The sequence below is a fragment of the Chlamydotis macqueenii genome, chromosome 7, assembly GCF_036417535.1.
Source record: "Chlamydotis macqueenii isolate bChlMac1 chromosome 7, bChlMac1.mat, whole genome shotgun sequence".
In the NCBI taxonomy this organism is placed as follows: domain Eukaryota; kingdom Metazoa; phylum Chordata; class Aves; order Otidiformes; family Otididae; genus Chlamydotis; species Chlamydotis macqueenii.
Genome location: NC_141562.1, coordinates 37,045,919 through 37,065,387, shown reverse-complemented (window position 1 = coordinate 37,065,387; position 19,469 = coordinate 37,045,919). Strand labels below are relative to the sequence as shown.

At 43.2% G+C, this 19,469-nt stretch overlaps 1 protein-coding gene across 3 annotated transcripts in view; it reads right to left on the bottom strand.

Annotated features, from left to right (window-relative positions):
* Positions 1–8,761, bottom strand: part of DOCK1 (dedicator of cytokinesis 1) — a 287,834-nt gene extending 279,073 nt beyond the window's left edge. For 2 of the 3 annotated variants that reach the window (XM_086752622.1, XM_086752624.1), the window contains exon 1: positions 8,626–8,759. In XM_086752622.1, coding sequence (XP_086608748.1) covers positions 8,626–8,671 — 46 coding nt within the window. In that variant the 5' untranslated portion in view covers positions 8,672–8,759. Of the gene's footprint in view, positions 1–5,960; positions 6,080–8,625 lie in introns of all 3 variants that reach the window. The other variant, XM_086752623.1, reaches the window with a different exon arrangement.
* Between the last annotated feature and the right edge of the window lie 10,708 nt (positions 8,762–19,469).

Genomic DNA, 19,469 nt, shown 5'->3' with positions numbered 1-19,469 from the left:
GCCTTCGCTGCAGACAACACGCACACCACGCCGAAGCAGATGCAGCTCCTCCATAAAAGCACCCAACTCCATTCACTGAGCCATTCCCTGCCGCCAACGTTTTTTCCCGCAGACCAGCTGGTAGGATTAAGAGAGTGCCAAAGGCTACAGCATCAGCTGGCATGCTGCTGGAGACCCAGGTAACAGCAGAGCTTTCCGTGACCCTGTATCCCTGCCGCCTTCCAGCGACTCCCTTGAGCCTTATGCGGGGACCACAGGCACCACCAGCATCAGGGTTTGCCATCTCACTACTTCTGAATTATTTTTTTTTTTTTAATTCCAGGTATGGAAACTAGGAAAGCCCTCCTCTACTAACACAGCACAGTTGAAGGTCTTTGCACGTTAATTTTAGTTACGGTCTGGCATCATCAGCTCCTTGTTTGGCATCGGTCACCTCCTCCTGGGACCCTGGGGCTATTCAGCTACGTTCCCTAAACACATGTTATTTTATTACATTCAACTTCAAATTGAGTGATGTCAATACTTCCGTGCTTTGTCTGGAAAAGAAGAAGGCAGGCAGCAAAAACACAAACACCTAGGGCCAGATTTCCAAAAGGTATCTGGGTGCTTGAAGAGGCTCTGGGGTGCTTCACAAACGCGCTCTCAGAAATCCCAACTGCCCACCTCCGCTGTCAGACGTACATTTTTCCAAGCTGCTCAGGAGCTGCGTCTCCAGGAAGCTCTGCTGGCAATCAGTGAGGAACTCACCACGTCAACCACGAAGGTTCCTCCACAAGGAAGACAACTCTCCACAATGCCACCAGCGACATCCTCCGCACATGGACTCCCGCTTCACTACGGCATGCTCTTGAAATCCCTGCATCCAGCTTAGCTTGGGAGCTGCTTAAGCAGCTTTTCAACTTCAATATTGATTAATTTGTGTAGCAAAAATGTCAAAGTGACACAGCTACAACAACAGCAGAGACGTGCAGAACAGAGGGACTTCAGAAACCACGTGCCTACAAGCAGCCTTTGCTAAAACCAGCCACCACAAACCTCTGAAAACATGTTACAAAAAAAGTTTGTGCTAAAATAATACAAGCAGTACTCTAAATGAAACAGCAGGTCTAAGAAATATTATTAAAAAACCCCAAAATTCAAGTATCATGGCCAATAGACACTTCAGTAATTCGTCCATCTGTTTGTTTTGTTATGTATACGGATACAAGATTACACATAATAGTTCTCAATGTAATTATTTCAGTTTAGTTACAAAGCTACATGGAGCGGAAAAATATTTCCAGAGATATTTCGTATTTTGCTGATGAAACTGAAATTCAGCAACTGCTGCTTCTTGTGTTACAAGTCTTTACATCAGAAATCAGATTCAACGCACAAATTACATAAACACGGGAAGATAAATAATACTATAAATATATAAATGTTTTCACAATTACAGCCTGGAAATGTAGATAAAGTCTCAGAATTACAAGAATTATCTCTTTTTGGACATTCTTTTGGTTTAGATAGGGCATGATTTCAATTCCTCCTCCCAAGCTCAAGGAGGAAAGTATTCCAGTAACTCATTAAGGAATTCATTAAAGCGTAATTCAGAAAATGACTATTGTTAGAACAGCCTTGGGATCTACCACAGGCCAGGAAATAGAACTAAAAATGTTTTTAAGGTTTGGTTTTTTTTAAAAAAAGTTTTTTTTTTTAGTGGTTCACTTGCCTGTGAAGAAAGACCCCTGAAGAGGAGCAGCCCATGTACTTCACAGAGACAGTGATCAGCTGCCACCGAACGTTTCAGACTTGCAGCAAGAAGAGGAGAGGTAAGACTGACATCTTTAATACAGTAAATACTTTAAAACTGGATTAGCACTAGTTCCTCATTCGAGCTTTGATTCAGTAAAATGTCAGCTTTCTATATAAAGCTGGACACATCCACAGGTATTTAACAAGACGTATTGGATTCCAGTCCTGAAGGACCAGCGAAGGATCAGACAAAGCGTGTCCTGCACATCCTCTACAGCCAATACCGGACAAACTCCAGAAACACAAATATTGCAAAGGAAAATCATTGCAATGCTTATGTTTGTAGTTGCAGGCTGACAGAAAGGCTTCCTGGAGACACTGGTCTAAGCTGCATCCAGTTTACCTTCCCCAAAAGCTCTGCCTATGCAGAAAGGAAAATGCATCCATAATACAAAGAAAGCTGTGCCAGGTATGGCAAACAGTCTAAAATTAAGATGGTATCAGTGCAACTAAAACTATTTATAGCAAGTGAGAGGCAAAGAGGAAAACTACAAAACCCACCAAGGTACTACTCGAAATTCAGGTGGAAATTTGGAAACTGTTTTCCCCCTGAATTAACACCACACCAAAAACCCTAAATGAGATTTACTGTCACTTCCACACTTATGCACAATGTAAAGGGTAAATCCTCATCTTGTGAAAATTCCCCTTCCCCTTTATTTTCTAGGGACAAGAGCTTCAATTAATAGCTGAAAAATTCCTAAACTGACAGAAAATTTTCTCTGCAGAGTTCAATAAATGCTCTGTATTGTGCCCATAGGCAGCCAGCTGCCTACAGGAAATCAGTACGTACTCCACGAGAAAGGGAAAAGGAAAAAAAAAAAAAAAAAAAAAAGAAAAAAAAATATTTCTGGTAAACCCCTACAGGAGTCATTTCTCAGAAGAATCCCTGTCCGCGATGTTGTCACTGACCTGGATGAAACCACTCAGAGGAGCACACGCTTGCTTCCACTCATTCGGCATCTTCACCCGTCTCCAATCTGTTGCTTGCAACAAACGTTTATTGACAGAGAGCAATAGCGACCGCTGAGCAAAGTGAGCCAAATCAAGTACAGGCCTGCAATCAAATTAAGGTCCTTCATTTCGGAACAAGTCCACTTCATTGACCAGTCCCTTACCTCTGCCTCACACAATGCCAGGCACGCCTATAAATGGCTCCCATCAGCAAGCATGGAATTAAAAGGCAGCGTAAGACACCACAAAATAAAACTCCAGTCGGGGCACAGAGTAGGGTATGTTGTCTCTAGGAGACCGAATCTGCACGTGCCTTCTCAAAATGGTGTAATACACCGATAAATACATCAGCAAATACCACATGGGCATTTTCACTCCATCTGTTTGGGACATGTCCGTAACCATCCTGTTAGACAGCTCCAAACCTCACTCACAACACAGCATCGCTAAAATTCCTAAGATGCATTTCTAAGGTGCAACTTCTTCAACTTCCTAAAAACCAAAATTTTCTTCCCTATTTTAGGGCATGAACACGCAAGCACAATATCATCAACTGTCTTCATAAACAAGAGCCTCCACGTGCCACCACCACTCACCGCAGTCATGGACCGTAAATCCAGGATTCCACAAAAGCCTTACACCTGTCCTAAACCACCGCAACCCTCCCTCAAGCAGCAGAAGAGAAGCAGCAGTGCTTGTCCATAGCAGCTTCTGCGTTTTCTCATGAAATTCCTATGCCCCCTTTCAAAGAGCTGTTAAAAGTGCACAACTGCAGGCACAGAACTTAAATATCACAACCTTCACGACACCACTCAGTTCACCAACTCCTTGGAGTCCTTCCCTTACAATTACAAAATACTTTTGCACACCTGCTTTGAAGACGTTTCTATATACGCGTTTTGAAGAGCCGTCCCAGTCTCAGACAGGAACTAAACCACCCAAATCTTGAAATGTGGCCAAAGTCCATCCTGTTTCAAAGCATCTAAAATTAGGGTAGTTCTGATTTGCCCTGTCGTGACACACAACAAAAACTGACCTGTAACAAGGAAAAACACAGGAACTCCCAACTGGTGTGACTCACAGTAAGAATGGTTCTGTTTGTGGGCTGGTTTTCTGTTTGCTTGTTGTTGTTTTTCTTTATTTTATTAAAGCACATGTAGGCACATGCCCTACACAGTCTACAGCATATCTAAGCAGCTTGCATGACATTGGCTAAGGGCTGAGAACGCCAGATACCATCTCAAGTACCTGCAGCACCCTGTCCAGTCAGGGGAAAGCTTCAGAGCACCCAGAGACGCCATGTAAGTGCCACAGTTGTACACATACAGTCACAGAAGTACAGACTACTTTAAAAATACTAGTGTCATAGAATCATAGAATAGTCCGGGTTGGAAGGGGCCTGCCAAGGCCATCCAGTCCAACCCCCCTGCCAGGAGCAGGGACATCTCCAACCAGATCAGGTTGCTCAGAGCCCCGGCCAACCTGGCCTGGAATGTTTCCAGGGATGGGGCATCCACCGCCTCCCTGGGCAGCCTGGGCCAGTGTGCCACCACTCTCATCGTAAAAAAAAATTCTTCCTTATATCCAGTCTGAATCTACCTCCTTCTGTTTTAAAACCACTACCCCTCATCCCACCACACCAGGCCCTGCTGAAGAGTCTCTCCCCATCTTTCCTGTAGCCCCCTTTAGGTACTGGGAGGCCGCTCTAAGGTCTCCCTGGAGCCTCCTCTTCTCCAGGCCGAACAGCCCCAGCTCTCTCAGCCTGTCCGCACAGGAGAGGTGCTCCAGCCCTCTGATCGTCTCCATGGCCTCCTCTGGACTCGCTCCAAGAGGTCCACGTCCTTCTGATGTTGGGGGCTCCAGAGCTGGACACAGTACTCCAGGTGGGGTCTCACCAGAGCAGAGTAGAGGGGGAGAATCCCCTCCCTCGACCTGCTGCCCACGCTTCCTCGATATACACGTGAACTTTGACTTAATACACGGCATTAGGCAGCAACTACCCAGGCATCACGTGCTGCCCTGAAGTAATAACACTCAGTGCAGCTCCCCGTACAGATATCCAGCCCTTTCTTCATCAAGGCTTTGAATTTATAAAGCTGCCCAAAGCCAGGAGCACTCTGTCTGCCAGGCAGAGCCCGCACTACCTTACTGATCACGGCAAGGGCACAACTATCTGTGATTTCCAGTGACTCATAAGGAATAGCAGAAGAAAGTAAAGTCAGCATCCTGAAAACTCACAGGTTCTCAGAGAGCACAAGCCCTGCAGTCAGGAAGCTGTCCTTCTACATCCGACCACGCACGGACACACGTGACACTATTTTCCTATTTCCACATTTATTAAAAAGAAAAAAAAAATTAAACTATCACGGCGGTGGTCTAATTACTTCATATCTGCACATACTTTTGAACACAAAGACATTTTAAATACAGTATTTGTAGTAACAGTAGTAGTTCTACTTCTTACTGCAGCTTTACGTCCAAAGGAAAAGGGTCAAATGACAGTAGAAGTGAAGTGTAGCTGGAAGCTAGCAGAGCCACTTCATGCCATCTCAAAAGCGCTATTCAGGCTCACGGACTTCCTAAAGCAGGTCACTACATCTCCTTCCCACTGGCATAAGGCAGAATTACCAAACTACAATTTTCACATGGCAGTGAAAGCAGGAAATGCAAGACTGAGCGGCCACGCTCCCCAGCCACTTGGGACACCGAGGGTACGCAGCAGACTACGTGGCTTCTGGGGCCCTCTGAAAGCCTCTGATGATCCTGCTGAGGAAGGCGCACAACCCCATGGCCATCTCACAGCACCACAGCTCCCCACCGGCTCGGGGCGAGAGATGAAACACAGAGCTAGGCGCCGAGGTGAGGAAGGATACGCAGCATCAGGAGCAGAGAAAAACTACTTCAATTAAGCCAATTGTTTTCCTGTTTCAGACTGTTCCCCATGTGTTAATCTAACGACCATATTATCCCATTATATCCACACCCATCCCTCATCCAACCTCCCCGCACGCCGAGCCCCGAATTCTCTCAGGAAGCGGAGCTGAGTCACACTCACAACTGCCTGCTGAGATAACGCCTATGCGCTCCACGGCAGCGCTACTCATTTTAAGACACCGGGTTTAGTTTACACGTATGCTGGACACCCAGCACCATCTGCAAACCCCGCCGTGCAAGGCGCAGCGGCTGAGCAGCAGGAGCGTTTCTTAACGCACCTGTATCCCGCCACACTTTCAGCATACGTATGTTGCAGTCGTTTATTCCACCCGCACCACAGCCAGCAAAAATTTGGGACTTGAGATGTTAAGAAAGTTCAGTGCTCCACTGGAACACACTAGTCAAGAGGAGGAAAAACAAGTATATACACATATTATATATATATGTACGTATTTTATATATACACATCTTATATATATATATATATATACACACACACACACAATGCTGAGCATCCACAAATGCAATTTAAATAATATAACCCACAACAATAAATTTGTTCCTGTAATTTCTGCTGCAGCGAAACACACACACGAAGTATGTTACACATCCATACCACTCAGATGGCAGCTCAATGAACAACCCTGTTTGGGAAGAGGCAGATATTCCTGTTTCGCTGTCAGACAACACTCATTCAACGTCAGTCTCCAGGATTGGCCATGGCAAATAGTCAGGAAGAAAAATATTTATATGTTAGTATGTTCAGTTAAACAGTGCCTTCTCCATTTCTGTTTGGGACTACGTAATTGCTACATCAGTTCTCCACCACCTGAAAGTTTCACAAGCAAAAAAAAAATAAATACCAGGAGTCTCGCAGTGTGCAGAAGCGCCCTTTTTTAACTACACAAAGACGTGTAAAACTCGTTAACCAAACCAAATGTTCACCTTGCTCAGGAGGAAACCCAGCGACACCGAAAAGCAGCGCTCTCTCACAAAACGGTATCTAACGGCATAGCATGGGCCAGTGAATCGCAACCTTCAATTAGCTCTAAATCCGATCTTATCTCCTTGCAACACTACGTCTGCTTTCAACTCTCACACCCCTGCAGATCAGCAGAGAAATACCCTGATTTCGTGAAGGATCATCACTCTTGGCTAACCTGCAGGAAAAAGAAAACAAACTATCACAGAAAAACAAACCTATTATAAAACCATGACAAACTTTTCTCCAGAGCAGTGTACGCAAACAAAAAATACAGATTGAGCACCTTTCTGCTGCAGACGCCGATCATTTTCAAGAGTTCGGGCTTCAGAAAACTTCCACTGCAAACATAATCTTGTGCTTTATAAAACTGTGAAACATTTTCAAGATTTATTTATAAGTTATATTTAAGTCTAGTTCTCTTACTACACGATCTCCCACACTGGATATCCTAACATACATTGAATATATTTTAAAATACTCAGTTTATTGCACACTTCACCCTTTCAGAAGCACTTTCAAGACATCAGTTCCTGGAAAGCCAGGTCTGGGCATCTTCTCTGCACAGTGTTAGACACAAGTTTCTACAAAACAGGAACTTGCTTTCGTGTGTCACTAGTTTATAACACTAGTATATACTACATGACAACATAGCCACTCTAGTTTTTCAGAAATACCCTACCCATCCCACATCAGAAACCAGGTATCTGGAAACTGAGCGACTGCCATCTGCAGCCCTCCGTGTATTTGCCCTGCATCCTTCGCACTGAAATTCCTCACAGCTCTCACGCAGCAAAACTGGCCAGCTAGGATTTGCTAGTCATTTAAAAGCCATGCTCTCATTTTCTAGGGATGTACACGCAGAATTTAAAATTAATTCCTAAAATTCACTCGGGCTCTACTCGAACGCAGAACCTCCCTTCTTCCCGCTCACATTTATACAAGGTTTAGCTGTGGCTATATATGAAAAGCACGCTGTTCTTCACAACTAACAGAGTCCAAGAGCTGTAGTGGGCACTGAAATCCAAATTGAATAGTCAGATTTACTATTTCCTTCCCCACGACAAACACTCTCACTCAGGCCAGTAAAATTTTCTTCTCCACAACCCCTGAAAAATGCTTTCAATCAAACTGAAACATCTTCAATACCAAGACAGGCCCTCTCGGCACAACGCTGCCCAAAACCACCGGCGCTCAGTTCCGTTTAGGCGTTTTAACTACCGCCGGAGAACAATCCCCCTCTGTTTGAGGGGGACGGAAGAAGCAGAGTAAGAAATGGATCCCCAGACAGCAGCGCACAGGGGAAACCCCTCATCTGTATGAAAATCACACTCCCTGCAAAACAAAGAGCCTTTTCCCTCGGTAGCCTAAAAACTTTCCTTTCCCAAGGAGATGAGGGAGCAGCGGCCATGGCCACGGCGCGGGGTGGGCTTCCCACAGCTCCCACCAAGATCCAGCACTGGAAGCGCGTCCTGTTGAGCTGCCATCAGGGAAGGGAGGGGACAAAAAAAGAAACAGATGTAAAAATAACTCAAAGCCCCTTTCTATTCAGACAAAGTATTACTCGGGAAGGAAAGAATATACAGCGAAAAGACAACTTTTTGAGCGAGGACGGCCCAAGCGCAGGGTGCCCGGCGTTTCCAAAGCCGATTTCCAAACCTTCCCTCGGCAAAGCCCCGCCGGCCGGCGGCTGCAGCCGGCGGAGCGAACCCGGGGCGGGTTGGGGGGGGGGGGTGCGGCCGGCCCCGCGCTCCGTCCCGGCCCCGCTTTCCCGAGGCGGCGCGGAGACGGCGGGCGCTGCTGCCCCGGGGAAGCGCGGGCCCGGCCCGCCGCGGCCAACGGCGCGGGACCGGCTGCGGGGGAGAGGCCCGCGGCTGGGAGGAGGGTTGGGGGGGGTTCCCCGCGGAGGGCGCGGGCAGCCGCAGCGCAACAGGCGGGAGCGGGGCCGGGAGGGTCCTCACCTACGCCGTATTTTTCCTCCCTTTTGGTGGGAACCCAGCGGGTCATGGCGCTGGGGGAGAAGGAGGAGGAAGAGGGGCCGGCCGGACCGGGCGGGGATGCGAGGAGAGCCCCGCTCCTACGCCGCCATTTTCCAATCGCGGGACGGGGGAGGGAAAAAAAAAAAAAAAAGAAAAAAAAAAAAAAGTTTCTACCGACAGCGGAGTCATGTGGTGCGGGCGGAGCCAGCGGCCTGGCGCCCCGGCCGGCCGGCCGCCCCGCTGCGGGGAGGGCGGGGGATTGCGGGGCGGCCGGCCCGGCTTCGGCGGGAGGAGGAGCGTGGGGAGCCCCCGCCCCAGCGGCCCGCCCGATCCCGGGGTGCTGCGGGGGCCGGCGGGGTCCCCAGGAGGGAACGGGCCGGAGTCCCAAAGAACTCCCTTGCTCCTGCTCGTCGTACCGACAGGAAAACCCGGCCGGGCCCCCTCAAGTTTCTTCACAAAGGAGAGCGGGGTGGGGTGGTGGCTCCCTGGCACTCTCCCTAACTCCGTAATTATCTTCCAGGCACACCTGGCCTTCCTCTGCCGAAAAGTTTATTCACCTCCGCGAAACCAGCTCTGTATAAAACCAAAGTGACTTTTCTCAGCGCCGCATTGCCAGGCAGCTCCAGCAGAAAGATCTCAGTCTGCTCCTGAGAAATCACCAGTTTTTGGGTGGGTTTTTTTTAGCTCCTGCACTGATGTGTCTAGCCACCTGGCCCTCGAGGACTTCTGTGTGCTTCTTTTCCGGAGATGCAGCACTAAAAGTTTCTGCTAATATTTAATACCAGCACTCGCTGCATTTGGCCATCGCCATGTTTATGAACACACCATTCCGGGTAAATCCTTCCTTGGCCATAAAGATTAGAAGCCTTCTGGTTTCTAAACCTAGATCAAAAACTTACTCCAAGGTAAACATCTCCTGGCTAATTAGAGTGTGAGAGATGGGATTACAGAAGGAGGAGCAAGGGAAATGAGCTTCCTCATCCCAACGCCCGTACTCTTGGAGAGACACCAGGACTATTATTTCCAAAAGAAAATTTTAAAAATTGTCTTTAGCAAAAAGACAATAAACTGTTCAAAAGTCAGAAGAAAGCAGAAGGATAACATTTAAGAGGAACAAAGAAAGGTGAAATGTCTGACTGGCTGTCACTTGTTAGGATTAGTCCTCCACCAAAGGAGAAGCCCCGTACACAAATTTAAGAATGAAAACAGGTCTTCTTTCGAGCTCAGGGCTTAATCTCTTTTCTTTCCTCTTATTTTCTTGTATCATTAGGAATGCAAGGGGCTAATTTCTGCAACAGCATTCATTACTGTCAGGTTTTGAGGTCGACTACTCATCTCAAAATTCTGAAGGAGTTTATTCCTCTTTCCACGTACCTTAGCTTTTCCCATCCTTGAGATTTGTTTCCCAGGTCACCACCTACACATTCAAACTAACCTGAATTTCATTGCTCCTGTCTTGCAAGAAGTCAAAGACCGTTGTGACAGAGCGAGCTAGCGCACCTTTGCGCATCATGCCCTGGAGTGACAAGATCAAAAGGTTTTCAAAGCCAGCTTCGTGGCTGATCATCTTTATCCTGCATTAATGGGTAAATGATTAGAGTCTCACCAAAGACAACTTACAAGTGAGCTCTTTAGTGTAACGGGTTTGTTTTTATAAGATAAATCAAAGTGAATTAACTGAAATAATGGCAGTACTTGCCCTGTTCCTCTAGTTGTCTTTGGTTTTCCACACGAGGGAAAGAAGTTAACTGGAAAAGCGGTGCAGCAATAGCATTTATTTCTAATGAGTATTTTGCAGTTTTATACAACTCATGCATTATTTTTGCAGTGCTACTAAATATGTGCAGCAAAACTGCCAGAGCTGCTCAGGCATTAGATGGTTTGGAAATTTTTGAGACTGTTACTGTAATAATCTGTAAATAAGGACCTGACTGACTTTTCATTTAGATTACTGATAACCAGGAATCCTTTCCGTGGACGCCGTGGTAGCTTTGCAGATACAAAGTGTGTGTAGGGGATACAAAGCAGCACTCTGATGTTAATTTGAACCTGCAGATAGCTGTAATTAGTTAATAAAGTGAGCTGTTGCTATAATGTATCCGTTCTGGGCCTCAAGGTTCAAATCTGAAACTCGAACGGTGGTATTTTTTTCTATTTTGAGGAGGGCTAAAGGAGCATGTTTCCCTTCATGAGAAATGTATGGCTGACAACCATTCTTCAGGTGTTAACCAAGGGTTTAATTAAATTCTCATAGAGATTGGCACTCATTAGTCTCAGTTTACTTGTATATCTGCACTAAATGGGAATTATATGTACCAGAGGTTAAGTATACTCCTAAGGCAGGAAGTAAAATGAAATTTCATTCAATAAAAAGAAAGCTAAAGAATTTCTTACAGATTCTACATATTAAATCCGTGTTCTGTATTATGATAGCAAAATGTATTTTGAGATCAGTGGAAAAAGAAGTTTGTCCTGTTGTCTGATCATGATCTCCAACAGAAACAATATGAATAATCCCGTGACCACAGAGACCGATGAGGGTCTACGTTAGTTTTATTATTTTCCGCGTTTTCATTTTAGTGAAAAGATGTTACAAACAGAGCTAATGCGATTAAAATCTTGATAGCCAGTAAAAAACACTCCTCCTAATTCACAATGCATAAATATCCCACTGCTGGTTTTTTGCAGCTAGGGAAAAAATGGTAATGGGATACAACCGTGATATTGAGAAAATAAAAGATTTTTATTTTTCTCTGGCAAACATAATATAAAGCATCCTCCTGCAAAGTATTTTTCATTAAACTGTCAAATGTTCAAGCTGACATACTTTACATACTTAGGCATAATATGTTTCTTCACACTGTGCATGTATGTTTCTCATTTGTGAAGAGGAAACTGAAAAATGCTTCTTTCCATAAAATCTGAAATTTTTACCACATCATTATGTCAGCTGTTTGGATTCACACCTTATTTTTTAATGCATCCCGCTGAATTGGAGGCACTTCTCTTGGAGCAAAGAAACATTCCTTTTCATAACATTAACTCCAAGAAACCCAAATGCAGTATTTGGCCATGAACGGTATTTGAAATTCTTGTCGGAGAGATTAGGCGTCTCTTTTGAAGAGGATGAATGGAAACAGAACTGTTACCCTGCAGAAATATATTTGCAGTAAATACGAGATACTCTACAAAATGTACAGATGCAGTCAAATTATATTTCATACTTACTGCGTATGACTACGCAAGAGGAATGTTATTAAATATCATAGTTTTTCTAATATTTTTTTTTCATTGTCAGGCCTAGTAGGTAAATAAAATGTTTTCAGTCAAAACATATAAGTCATTATTCTACACACACAATGCAAATTCCTCTTGGAAATATTCCTCCCAGGAGGTGATGTGGAGGACTTATAAAATCGTATAATAAATAACAGTTTTGCGTTTCTATTTCTATTAAAGGTACTCTGTTGGAAATATTATTGCTTCCATTCTAGATACTCATCATCTGTTTTCACTCTACGCTTTTCTTTTGTGGTGAATGACCTCCGTGCTCTACATCATTTCTGTGCTCAGTAGGTACCTAGGTTCCGTGTTTGGGCATACACCAAGTAAGAGATTTTTGTACCTGATGGAAAGACACTTTTAAAAATACTTTTTTTTTTGACAATGTATTGCTCTTCATCAGAATGGAAATAAAATTTAGTTTTTGAGTTTGTGCTACAAAAATGCCTTCAGCCTTGGTCTTATGTGTACCTGATATATGCACGATTTCCTTGGAGATCTCCTCCACACAAATGTGGACAGTTTTCAGGGAGAATTAAGAAGCCAAAACTTAATTTCCTTTGACGTTCCTATTGGCTTCGGTCAGCCAAGGTGTGGCATTTATAAACCTGGACTAAAGTCTGACAGTATCTAGAGGAAAGTTTTGTGCTCTTCCAGGCTTTGCCCGTGTGTATTTGAAGGATGCTCAATAATCTTTAATCTTCCTTTTACAGAAGCATTTTGATTATATATGGGTGTGCCTTACTCTTTTCTTCTAGTAGGATGACATTTGTGATAACCAGCATGCTGGATGTGGGACTTCAGTTGCCAACATTTGAATTTATATGACCACTGTGACACATACTGCATTCTGCGCTGCTGTAGTGTCTTTCAGATGGGTTAAAGAAAGCACCTCTCCGTTCATTCTACCGGCTCTCAATCAGCATTTACTTCCTTCTTGCATTTTAATTTTTGTATTTACAGATTTTGGGACTATTAGGAATATAAAGGCTGATTAACTATTTTCAAGTTCAGAAAGGAGATAAAGATATTCATTTATTAAGTAATATTTTTTATTAAACTGTTCATGTTTTAGCCTAAAAAAAATGGGGCTTGGTTGCATGTAATGAAAGTGGTTGTTTCATAACTTATGTTCCTTTGGAAATATTTCAGACTGTTCTAACTGTATTATCCTGAAAGTGATATAATGAACAAGACATCTTCCGTGGGTTTGATGTTTAATTGCGACTGTGTGAACATCTCCTAGTTACTCTTTATAAATACACAAGGGTTTCCAAAGTGATGTGTTTTAGGAAAGATATGATTATCATAGATTTAGCTTGGTTTATACGCTAGTATTTCATCTTGTGCTCTAGAATTAAAAAAAAATTATATGAGTTTTACGGTGCTACAATAAACCTAAGTGGCTTCATTTCTGCAGGGGGAGAAAATTTGTTTCCTGATGATGCCAACGTGTAAGATTTTACATTATTCAGAGAAAAAGTACAATGAGATTTTATGATGAATCGGTCTCTATCCCTATGTCCTCAAATACAATTTACATTTACAATTTACAATTTAGTGTGTATCTTGGACTTTGGCAAATAACTAGTTAACTTGGGACAGAACGGTTGCCTTACTAATGAGAACTTTCTCTGCAGGGTCATGAAGAAGTGTGTTTACCCTGCTGTCACCCTTCTCAGGGAGGATGTTTATTCCTGCAGGACTGAGGCAGCTGAAGTGCCTAGCAAATAATTTTAGCAACTTCAAGCTCATCCAACTTCAGTGCACCCCAAAGTATCAGTCAATCTAGGTCTGCTTTTTTATTTCCAACCGAAATACTTAGTGACATCAGCACGATACACTCGGATGAGTCATGTGTTGTAAACTCCAAAGCAAACAAAACTTAATTTTCCATTAGTTCATTATGAGAGCTGGACTTTAACCCTTACATAACAGCAACAGGCTCACACCCATGGCTTAAGTGCTCGAGGATCATTACAAACCCAAAGCAGTTAAGGGAAAGGGGAGTACAAACGACTCCAAAATATAAGCTCACATGTAGTTTTCTATTGTTTAGGGGCAACCTGATCCTCTGCAATAGCTTTAAATACCCAATAGCATAAGTTTTTATGTGATTTTTTTTCCATTTAGTGTTTACTGGTGTATTTTTCATATTTTTTATATTTATGCTCGAAATGAGATTATGAACTGCATTTACACTTTGGCAAACTCAGTGATAACCAATAAAACAAATGCTGTACGTAACAAGTTAGGGAAGAATCCTTCCCAGGGACCAGCTGTTTTACTTTATACAGCAGATCTATGATTTTAAAGCCGATGCATTATGTTCAAGTCTCGTAATAAAAATTCAGACCATTTTCCAAGAAGAGTGAGAACGATATTTTCTGGGACTATATTCTGGTAAAATCGTTATTTATTATAAGCTAGATAATGATCAGACAGAGGAGTCCAAGCCCGAGATGAAAACATGCAATATGCCTGTTAATAGCGCTTAGCACTTATGTAGCTCTTAACATTTTGAAAGCGCTGAACAAATATTAACTCTCTCTTGTGAGACAGAAAGGTGTCCTTATCTCCATTTGCAACGGAGAGGCAGCTGAGCTAAGGCCAGCTTTTTGAAATGTGGCAGGTGCTCAAAAATTGAGAAACTCCGAATATCAGACCTCTTCTGTCACCTCTTGATTATGTGATTTTCCTAAGGCCAAAACTGACACGTTAGCCGGGACAGGGTTACATTTCCTGATTTCCTCCGTCTGCAGACAATGTTCCCCCTCATCTTCCGATGAACGATATGAGGTGACAAGGGGAAATGACAATGAAAGAACATGATACACGAGCACCTGTTATAAGGCTTGAGAAGCTAGTTACTGAAACATGAGGTATTTGAAGCACCGACGAAAATGATTTTGCAGAAACAAAGAACCAGGCGGGATTCACAGGAATGCCTGTACGTGTGAAAAACCTGTTAATTTTCAAAGGAAAAAAAAAATCCTATCAACTTTTTGTCTAAATTATTAACCATTTGAGCCTGTACAAAATCAGCTTGGAAAGGGATGAGAGGATGCCTGGGAGACTGCATGTAGCGTAAGAAGCTGACATCGCTTCCAACGATGGCTTGATCTAAAGCAGCCGGGAAACCCTGCGACAGCAGCCACTGCCATGCGCGCGGGGAGCTGTGCGGCACTGATAGTCGTGGTCCAGGGGCAAGTGGTACCCGTTATCTCTCCCCTTGTCTGTCTGCTGGCGTGCCTCCAAAACCAAGTTCCTAAATGTATTTCTCCCCGAATGGACTGGCAGGCTTTCCCACCCTGCTGTAAAGGTGGCAGGATTGGTTTTCTAAAGAGCCTTTTAGGAGATTTTCCCAGATGTGCCGTAGAATAACAGCTTTTGCTGCTTCCTCTGGCTTTGGATAGCGTCCGCAGTTCAGCTGCGCTCGGAGCAGATGAAGGGATGGTAACTCCACAGCTTCCAGCCCTGTTGGCATGTCCAGTTCCATTTGGAAGAAAAAACGTACATTTCCATTGAACCGTGTACCTCACAATTGATTAAAGTTGCTTAAAACAGCTTCTCCAAAATGAGGTATTATTTATTCACCTGGGCACATACAGCACGCCAAGAACTCGACTGCTTGTTTTTGATCTTCTATAAACATTAACCTTTCTTTCCAAGTTTTTTTTTTTTTATTTTGGCACAGTGAGAAAGTTGAAAAATGAAGCTTTTTTTTTCAAGCTTCTCTATCCAAATAAACCCCACACAGTTACTAGCTCACACTATTTTAACTTTGATTTTTTTCCTGTCTGTCTTACCACATAAATGTTAAGTAATTCTGATACAGTCTCTTTTGGCTATTAACAGTAAATGTTAACTGATAAGGCAAAACAGTATGTGACCAGGTTGACCAGGATAATTTTGAAATTTACTTAGGCAGAAATATCCTTTCTGAAACTAGCTGCATTTTTCTTCCAATCGTATAAGATCCAGGATCCTGGAAAAGCAAAGTCATTTACTGCCTACGTTTCGCGTGGGTCTCAAGTGGGAGGCAGGTTCGGTTTTCCACTCGGAGCATGCAGATATTCTGCAATTATATTGCAGTTGGCTGCCAAACATTAAATGGTGTGTTGCTACGCCTGAAAAAAAAAAAAAAAAAAAGAAGAGCTCATCGAATTCTCAGTGCCTTCCTTTTGTCTGGCTTAGAAAAACATCTCAAAATTCTCTGTCACTATTTTATTTTCATGATGATACTGCACTGAGATGAGTCAAAGGCAATAAAGCCGGTATCTGTATTCCTGAGCTTGCTCTGGCTGTGCCGAAGCTTCAGCTTGCAAACCATTTACGTGGAGTTGTTTGGAAATAGAAAGTTGTGAGCACTGGTCCTCACTCTGTCATCCTGAGTTGTTTGTGTCTCCCGTAGTAACTACTCACAGATGTGCACAGACAGTGGTTGAAGTGGAAATACAGAAGTCCTTGTCTGAAAATTAGGAAATCCTCCTCAGCAGAAACCTCCACCTGAAAATTGGTAGGTTTTTATTTGATAGAGAAATACTGATAAACTGTTATCTAGGCCATTTTGAATGTTCTTCATCTATCTTTGTATGAATATGTACATGTATCTATAAAATACATATATTGCCATAAACTGCGGTAAAAATAGTAATATTCTGGACAGGAATCCAATTTTATCTTTAAGCAGCATTTGCAGGGGATTGTTAAATCTTGTAATGGAAGCTTTGTCTAGACAGTTTTCTCACTGGCCAACTTAGTTTTTTCACTTTGATTGCTTTTAATGTATTTCCTGGAACAGAATGTCCCAATAATTTGTTTACAACCTTTTCTGGAAACAATGTCAGTTTTATAATATTCAGAACTGATAATAATTTTTCTAAACCAAGCCGTATATTCCTGGAGCCTGCATGTTCTCAGAGAGAACCACTAGCTGTAAGTTCTCTCAGATTGTTATAAAAGAAGTTATGAGTTTTTTCAAGTGAAACATTATCAAGTGTATTACTTGGAAAGGAGCAAAGCTTGTTCAGTGGTGGTGAGGTGTTTCCATCTGATGGTTTTTATGACGAGTTACTGTATATAAAATGACTCAGTGTATTTCGCAGTGGAAAATCCAGATTATGACCATTATCAAATCCACCACTGCCGCAACAGTCTGTGCATCAAGGCAGAGACCACGACATGGCTTAAGGTCTCAGCAATAGTCATCGGAAGAAAAGATAAGGAATTTTTGAAGCAGCGTTTTTAAAGCTGCTGCCTTTGTTCTGCTTGCCCTGGCCTTGGTCCAGGCTCTCGGAAATCAATGGAAAGGCTCCCGTTGATTTTGGTGGCCTTTCGCTCTAGGCTGGCCCATGAGTGAATAGTTTTCAGACGTTAGATCTCTCAATTGCAAGCATTAAACCCAGCCTGACAAAATGTTACGAGAGTGAATAATGCTGCAGGGGCTGCTCCTAGGGCCTATAATGTATGTTTTCATTTATTTTTCAATGCACTTTAATAATGAAGTATTATTTTCTTCCACTTTCAGAGTGTGTTCCTTTGAATCACCTCAAAGACATAAAAAGAATGCTAAGACTTTTAAAAAGCTGAAATAGATGTATGAAGCTGAGTGATCACCAAAGGCCATCGGTTTGTTTTTCACCCCTTTTTTTTGGGGTTGTTGGTGGTTTGGTTTTTTTAAGGGAATTTTCCTTACACTCTTGCCCCCACCATTATTTTGTTTTAGCTCCAGTCTCCCTGCTCTCTAAGAACCTCTGCATCGCTCAGAGAGGAGGAAGTGAAACCCATTAATTAGATGAAGAAAGCAGAATTAGTCCTTCCAGGAAACGGAGCTTCCCGCCTCCGCGGAGCTGCCTGCGGACGTGCCCGGAGCAGCATGGAGGCACCCACCCTGCCTGCTGCACAGGCCGCGCGCACGCATTCTGGTGCGGGGCAGGTCCGTGTCAGACAGCGGCGCTGAATTGGGGCATGAGGTGCTTGTTGGAGGTCTCCAAACCTGGTAAAGCATTTAGGGGGAAAACGTTGTTTCGCAAGGCTCCGGTCATCCCAGGAAGTGCCTGCTGGTGATTCTGCCTGGAAGGCCGCAGCCTGCTCCGGAACGGCTGCAGCCTGCTCCGGAATGGCTGCGTTGGTTGCACTCACACACCAGGTACATCTCCTCTTCCATTTTCAAGGGCACATCACGGATTACATCAGCAGGTACCTCTGCTTATGGAAGGGAGTTTGGTTTCCACAGCCACACTGCCATCCCCTCCATCTCACTGCCTGCCAGTACCACCGCCACCTTAAACCGCAGAGGATTAACTTTCCCATTTCGAAAGGTCTGTGCTTATGCACGTGTAAAAATTGTCACAATCTGATGGTTTTTTTAAACACTTTAAAAATTGAACTTTTAATTCAACTTCAGAGCGAGAAATATTTTCTCTTGTACTCTTTATATTAATAAATAGCTATCTGTTTTTAGATTAGACAAGCAGATACAAGAATTGTCTTGTAAAATTGTAGTTTCCCTTTAACAAGCCACGCTGACAGGCAATTATTCATGCAGTCTGCTCTGTGCTAAATGTTTTTTCATGCTGTGCATCCCTGTCTCTTGATTGCAGGAATGTGCTCCTGTGAATTATAATCATAAGTAAATATGAACTGGTATGTATGAAATTATTTACTAGACCTTGCTATATCATGTTGATTCTGTTCTTCTGCTTTATAAAGATACAGGAGTTTTAATGAATAACATGTATTTGTTCATTCTTGTTGTTTTTGAGATTGGTGGTAGTGTTTACTGCGAGTTATTTTGACAGAAGCTGGAGATAGTACACAAATTTAATTTCTTCAGTGACAAATCATTTGCTTATGTTTAAATTTCAGGACTTAAAAAAAAAGATGTTAAATTCTGATCCTGGAAAAAATAACGTATCACAGAGGTACAACACCATGAGTCAAATTCATCTTTATCCCATTTTCAGCAGATACTTTCAGACAAGCAGAAGTCATTGTTGTCTTCGTGTTCAGCGACTTTCAAAGAGCGATTCAGATTATTGGTATCATTGTTTTTATTAGGTAAGGATTTGGGGTAGAACTTCTCTACTCATAAGGAGTTGGAGCCTGGTGGAAGCTACTTATCTAGGATACCTCATGGCCGGTGGAGGGTGCAGAAAGCACTCATCCCTTTTGTCTCAAGTGTATCAGGATGGGATAAATAATCTCCTAATGGTGCCCATCCTTCTCCTTAAGTAGACCGCCTATATAGACTGTGCAGGCTATGGACCAGACAACTTTCTGGGTGCTAACACTTAAACTATGCTTACCAGTAATTGAAAATTTGGTGGGATGAATAAATATGCATAAAGTTAAAAGATTTTCTGCTGGGGAGAGATTTGTACAACCAGCATGTCGTATTTAACTTAATAAAACAGACATTCACTCATGATTAGAAAAAAGTCTGCTCTCTAGATCTGTGTATATTTGGGCCATACTGAGTAAATATCTAAAACTATTCAAAAACTATGGAATAATTATGTGCCATTTTGCTCTTTGGCTTC